This window comes from Myotis brandtii, unplaced genomic scaffold (assembly GCF_000412655.1).
Source record: "Myotis brandtii unplaced genomic scaffold, ASM41265v1 scaffold1223, whole genome shotgun sequence".
NCBI classification, from domain to species: Eukaryota; Metazoa; Chordata; class Mammalia; order Chiroptera; family Vespertilionidae; genus Myotis; species Myotis brandtii.
The window spans coordinates 444,646-450,868 of record NW_005354265.1 but is presented as its reverse complement, the minus strand read 5'-3'; the positions used below and the strand labels follow the sequence as shown (position 1 = coordinate 450,868).

The window sequence follows — 6,223 nt, the reverse complement described above, 5'->3', positions numbered from 1 at the left end:
CCCCGGCCTTGCCCAGTGCCTGGCACACAGTAAGCATGTGTCAGCAGGCTGACTCCATGAATAACGTTGCAGTGAGGCCCCGCCCCCAGGCCCCTTCTCTACCTTTGCTCTTCCAGTTGCGGTCAGCTGCGTAGCCCAGGTGCCCGGCGCACTTCCTGTTGAATTCGGCCACCAGGGACCTGTACGGGTTCCGGATGAGCAGGATGGCTGAGTCGAACATCTCGATCTCCCTCCTGCCACTCTCGTGGGTCTTCACACAGATGGTGCGCCGGCTCCGCCAGTGGTCCTTCTCGCCCTTAAACCCTGCCCGGGGGAAGGAGAGGGCCACTTTGGAGGAAGGCATTGTGGGACCCACAGGGCCAAGGGGCAGACAGATCCTAATGCTCACCTGCCTGCCTGAGGGAAGGCTGGCAATAGGGGCCTATGATGGTGGACAGGAGCGGCCTCTACAGGACTGACCCTGCCCAAGACAGCAGGAGATGTCTCAGAGTTGGGAAAGATGGCGTCTGCTAGACAAAGGAGATAAGGCACCTCCTGCAGATCCCCAGGAGTCAGGAGTCAGAGGGCTTGACCATGCCCCGTCTCTAGGTGCTGGAGATGCATACATTTGGGTATTTTCTTGGCAATTTCACATGAACATCACAAATACCCCTGCGAGTCAACTATAGCTGCATGCATAACTGGATGAAGTGACTGAGGTTCAGAGTGGGTGTGTGACTTGCCCAGGATCACAGAGCACCATGGCAACAGAGCCAGGCCTCTCTCCACGTGGCTGTGTGTGTCCCTGAGAAGCCCCCCACTTCCACCCAGCTCCCCACAGTAGGAGCAGGATCCCCATCATTACACTCAAGGGCTGTGAGCAGCTGTTGTTCCCCCTCCCCCACTCTGACCTCACGCCACGGTCCTGTAACAGGGCTCCAGCCTGCACCTGTGGAGATTCTCTACCTGGGACCCCAGAGCAGGTCTGGCCAAGGTCTCATCCACAGTGGTTGAGCCCAGCCCTGCAGAACCCAGGGCCCAGTTTCTATGAACAGAGCCCTGCTCCCCTGGAACAATATCTCTGGGCTGGGGGCCTGCCTTCTTCCTGGGTCTTTTGGGCCAGTCCTGGGCGTTCGAGCCCAAATCACTTCTGGCTAAGAAGGTCAGACTCTACCCACCCACACAAAGAATCACATATTTTTCAACACTGATTATTGTGTGCTCGTGCTGTGTCGGATTTTCTTGTGCAACACTTATATGTGGCTGTTCAAACCACTGGGCCACTTAGCCATTTGTGGACCAAAATAGCCAGCTGTGAGAGACAGGTGAAAGCCTTCTAGATGAACAAGGCAGGTTACTGCAGCCTGTACAACAAGCATGTCAAACTCACGGCCTGAGGGCCACATGCCTCGTTTAATTTGGCCCCTGTTAGCCTTTGAGTTTGACATGCTTGCTGTACACAGTGGATGGTTCCCAGGGGACTAGGCCAGAGTGGGCAAAACCACGTGCTTCCCCTGACCACTCACCTGTAGGTACCCATAACCAAGGCTCCCAAGGACAAAGCGTTGTATGAACAACCTTGGCTTTGTCCCGACCAGACTGAAGTTGCTGTGGGTGATTCCAGAACCCACTGCCAAGCTCAGAAGTTTCCGTTTCCTCTAGGATGCTACTATAGCACCCTCTTTTCCTACACCAAACTCTAGTGATGAAACTTAGTTGTTGTGACACTTGACAACAGAGAAATATATTTCACACATGGAGATGCCACTGGACTCACCTGAGATTCTTGGTTCTGAAACAGCGCAGACTCAAGCCATTTAAAGCCCCTTATTTCTGCAAGATTTTAAACCATAAAACTCTTGAAGATTTTAAGACCAATTTTTAAAACATAGCATTGTGAGCCTAGCCGGGGTGGCTCAGTTGGTTGAGTTTCGTCCTGTGCACCGAAAAGGTTGCCGGCTGATTCCGGGCCAGGGCACACATCTGGGTTATGGTTGGATCCCCAGTTGGGGTATGTGTGGAGGGCAACTGACCGATGCTTCTCTCTCACAGGGTTATTTCTCTCTCACTCTCTTTCCCTTCCTCTCTCTAAGCATGTCTTTGGGTGAGGATTAAAAAAAAAAAGCATTTTGATAAGCTACCCCTTGCCTAAAAAGGAAAAAGGAGTTAGCAGATACCATCTCACTCAATGATTGAGGGTTCTGAAAAGCAAGGAAAGTCCAGGAAAGGTTTCTAGAGAGGAAATCCACGCCACTAGGCTTCCCCTTTGAGTCCAGAGCGGAGCCCATGAGCTGTCACTCTCAGTGTGGCCCGAGGCCGGCCTCCATCGTCACTGGGAGCCTGCCAGGAACGGCAGTTCCCAGGCTCATACCAGATCAACTGGGCCAGACTCCAAGGCGCCGCCGGGGAATCGGCTGAATTTACCAAGCCCTCGGGGAGGCTCTGACTCACACGCGTGGGAGAAGCACTGCTCCCGCACTCCCAGGGGACGGTCTGGCCATGGGAGCCGCCTTCCCCACTCTCTGCCCCTGCTCACCTTTGTTGTAGAGAGTTCCGTCGAAGTAGTAGCTCCCGGTATAGAAGCCAGTGGCGTGCTCGATGAGGTGCCGCGCCCAGGTGTTCCCGGCGCCCGGGAAGCTCGACAAAGCCACAAACACTTTGGACTTGGTGGGCAGGAACCTCCTGTCTGTGCACCGAGTGTCTGAAAGTCAGAGGTCATGTCAGGGTCACTCAGCCCCGTGGTGATTCAGACTCACGGCCGGACTCCCCTGGATAGAAACTGCTGACCCGAGACTCCCGCTTAGTACAGGTGTGAACTGAGGGGGAGGGGTTCACCCCCTGCACGTGGCTGGCCAGAGACAGCCCCAGGGACCACGAGGCCCCAAAGCCCACACAAGAGTGTGGTGCAAATTGGCTCCTGTGGACCCGCAGCCCCTGCTTTGTCTCCATGGCCACAGCCAAGCCTTGGCTACTGGCACAGCACAGGTAACTCCAGGGGAGGTGGCTGGGTCATAGCTGGGTGGACCAATGCCATACCCTGAGGTACAGCCAACAACAAACTTGCTGGACTAATTTCAGGCAAGTGACCTCTCTGAGCCTCCTCTTCCTCCCCCCCACCTCCCGGGGCTGCCTGAAATCTTCAGGTGGAAGCCCCAAAGTAGGCTCTGTAAGGGGGCAACATCCCGCCCTCTCTGCTCTTCCTCCACCAGCTCCTAAGGCCAGCCGGGCAGACGGGATGCTACACACCACAGCCCAGGAGCCTTGCTGGATCCCAGGTCCTGGGCTGCCTCAGGAAGCCTCTGAGGTCCTTGTGGCCTGAGCTCCCATGCCACCCAGTGCCACCACCTTGCCCTTGCTGTCCCCCTGGACCCTGCCTCTCTGCTCTTCCTTCCTTCCTCAAACCACCTTCATCCCCAGAGAGATTCAGATTAAGGTCAGGTGCTTTTCAAACTGAGCCCTGTATCCTGGCCTGGCCTCCAGAGATGGCGGAGACCTCCTCCATCCATTATCCAAGCTGAGACCATCCACGAGGATACCGGGGTTCTTACACGGATGCCCCTCCTACCCCAGGACTGCACACTCCACCATGGCCAGCATTTCTAAATCTTCACACCACAGGCCACCAGCAGAGGCAGGCACGGGGAGGAGGACCTTCACGCCCTTGGTGGGCAGGAACCTCCTGTCTGTGCACCGAGTGTCTGAAAGTCAGAGGTCATGTCAGGGTCACTCAGCCCCGTGGTGATTCAGACTCACGGCCGGACTCCCCTGGATAGAAACTGCTGACCCGAGACTCCCGCTTAGTACAGGTGTGAACTGAGGGGGAGGGGTTCACCCCCTGCACGTGGCTGGCCAGAGACAGCCCCAGGGACCACGAGGCCCCAAAGCCCACACAAGAGTGTGGTGCAAATTGGCTCCTGTGGACCCGCAGCCCCTGCTTTGTCTCCATGGCCACAGCCAAGCCTTGGCTACTGGCACAGCACAGGTAACTCCAGGGGAGGTGGCTGGGTCATAGCTGGGTGGACCAATGCCATACCCTGAGGTACAGCCAACAACAAACTTGCTGGACTAATTTCAGGCAAGTGACCTCTCTGAGCCTCCTCTTCCTCCCCCCCCACCCCCCAGGGCTGCCTGAAATCTTCAGGTGGAAGCCCCAAAGTAGGCTCTGTAAGGGGGCAACATCCCGCCCTGTCTGCTCTTCCTCCACCAGCTCCTAAGGCCAGCCGGGCAGACGGGATGCTACACACCACAGCCCAGGAGCCTTGCTGGATCCCAGGTCCTGGGCTGCCTCGGGAAGCCTCTGAGGCCCTTGTGGCCTGAGCTCCCATGGCACCCAGTGCCGCCACCTTGCCCTTGCTGTTCCCCTGGACCCTGCCTCTCTGCTCTTCTTTCTTTCCTCAAACCACCTTCATCCCCAGAGAGATTCAGGTTAAGGTCAGGTGCTTTTCAAACTGAGCCCTGCATCCTGGTCCAGCCTCCAGAGATGGCGGAGGCCTCCTCCATCCATTATCCCAAGCTGAGACCATCCACGAGGATCCCGGGGTTCTGACACAGATGCCCCTCCTACCCCAGGACTGCACACTCCACCATGGCCAGCATTTCTAAATCTTCACACCACAGGCCACCAGCAGAGGCAGGCACGGGGAGGAGGACCCTTCACGCCCTGCCCACCTCGGGGGCGGGGCTCACCTTGCACGGGCGTCTGGTAGACCTCGCAGTACTCTGCCAGCTTCTGTGCCTCAGACTCCTGGCCACACAGCGAGCTGTCCACAGCATCCCGCAGGTTGAACTGGGAGGTGGGGTAAGCACAGTAGCACTCCCAGCCTCTGAGGATGGCCAAGGGGAACTCCTGCCAGACGAAGAGAGGAAGAGAAGCATCGAGGTGAATGCAAAGGCCACGCCTCCCGCAGCTGCAGGATGAACACGTGGACCCACTGCCGGCTGCAGGGGATCAACAGAGATGTCTATCTGTCCTTCTAGTGCCCAAGCCCAGGGAGACCAACTCAATGAGATGTGACCCCTGCCCTCCAGCAGCTCACAGCTGGCCGGCGACAATCCAGCAGGCACAGCGCAGTGGGGCTGTGGCAGGTGAGTCAGGTGTGCAAGGAGGGAGCAAAGCTGGATCTGGGCTCCCGAAACGTCCAGGAGGCAGTCGGGAGCATCGGGGTGGGAACAGGCCCTCCAGACAGTGGCATCCATGGGAGAAAAATGTGTGTAGGGGTCAGAACGGGACAGAAAAGTCCACACAGGGCAGTTAGGGCTCAACGTGTCACAGGTTTAACTAACAAACTGGGAGCCCTGAGTGACATCTGGAATCCCCACTAGCTCTGCCTGGAGAGACCCAAGTCAACCCTATGCCTGAAGTTCAGTGCTGGGGGTTCAGGACCAAGGACAGATGCCCACATGCCCACCTCTCCAAGACAGGAGGGATGGGCAAGAGTAGACTTGGATCCACCGAGGTGCTGAGCCCCATGAAGGCTTCCTGAGGACGGAAGGGCCCTGCCAGGGTTCAGCTCCTGGCGGTCTCTTGCATGGCTTCTTGTTCCCCTAGGGGCTACACTAGACGATGAAGAGCTGGACCCTGGCACCCATTAGGCCTGGATGTGAATTTGGGTTCACGGGCTGGGTAACCTTGGACAAGGTGCTGAACCCCTCTGAATTTCCCATTGAACAAAAGTAATGAAATCCACCATGCACGGTTATTATGGGGACTAGATGAGAAGGGTCCTAGCCGCCCAGCACTGGGCCAGCTCAGGCTCAGTGCTCAGAGGAGTGGGCCATCCTCTGCCCCCTAACCCTCTGGCATCAGCCACGGCTCACGCAAAACTTCCTTCACCCACCTCTCTCACAGGTAGTTTGGAGCACCTACTATGTACCTGGCATGGCACAGGCCATGTAGCCCCATTTCATCTCTGCCCGTCCCTGCATCTTGCATGCAGGAGATGCAAGCCCCTGGAGTGTGGAGACGGGAGAGGAGTCTAGGAGTGTGAGCAGGAGGGAGGCTGTGGGCGGAGAAAACTTCTCATTGCTGAGAGAAGCGTTGTACAAACCTCTTTTTTGCCCATGGAGAAGTCTCATAAATAAGTAAATAAAAGGAAATCAATAGCGTCTTCTGAGCACGGCTTGGCAAAGCTGAGGATCTCAGAGAAGACAATAGAGGTGGTGTCCCAGCCAAGGGAGGGCGGCGCGGAGCCTGGGGGAGGAGCCTGGGGGAGGGGAGAGGGTGCAGGGGCGAGGGGAGGAGATG

At 57.1% G+C, this 6,223-nt stretch overlaps 1 protein-coding gene across 1 annotated transcript in view; it reads right to left on the bottom strand.

Annotated features, from left to right (window-relative positions):
* The window catches only part of WSCD1 (WSC domain containing 1), a 43,110-nt gene that overhangs the window by 13,395 nt on the left and 23,492 nt on the right, over positions 1–6,223 (bottom strand). Inside the window, exons 5-7 of the mRNA XM_005858887.2 lie at positions 4,666–4,825; positions 2,516–2,680; positions 103–303 (exon numbers count right to left, since the gene is read on the bottom strand). Of these exons, the coding sequence (XP_005858949.1) occupies positions 103–303; positions 2,516–2,680; positions 4,666–4,825 (526 nt within the window). The remainder of the gene's footprint in view (positions 1–102; positions 304–2,515; positions 2,681–4,665; positions 4,826–6,223) is intronic.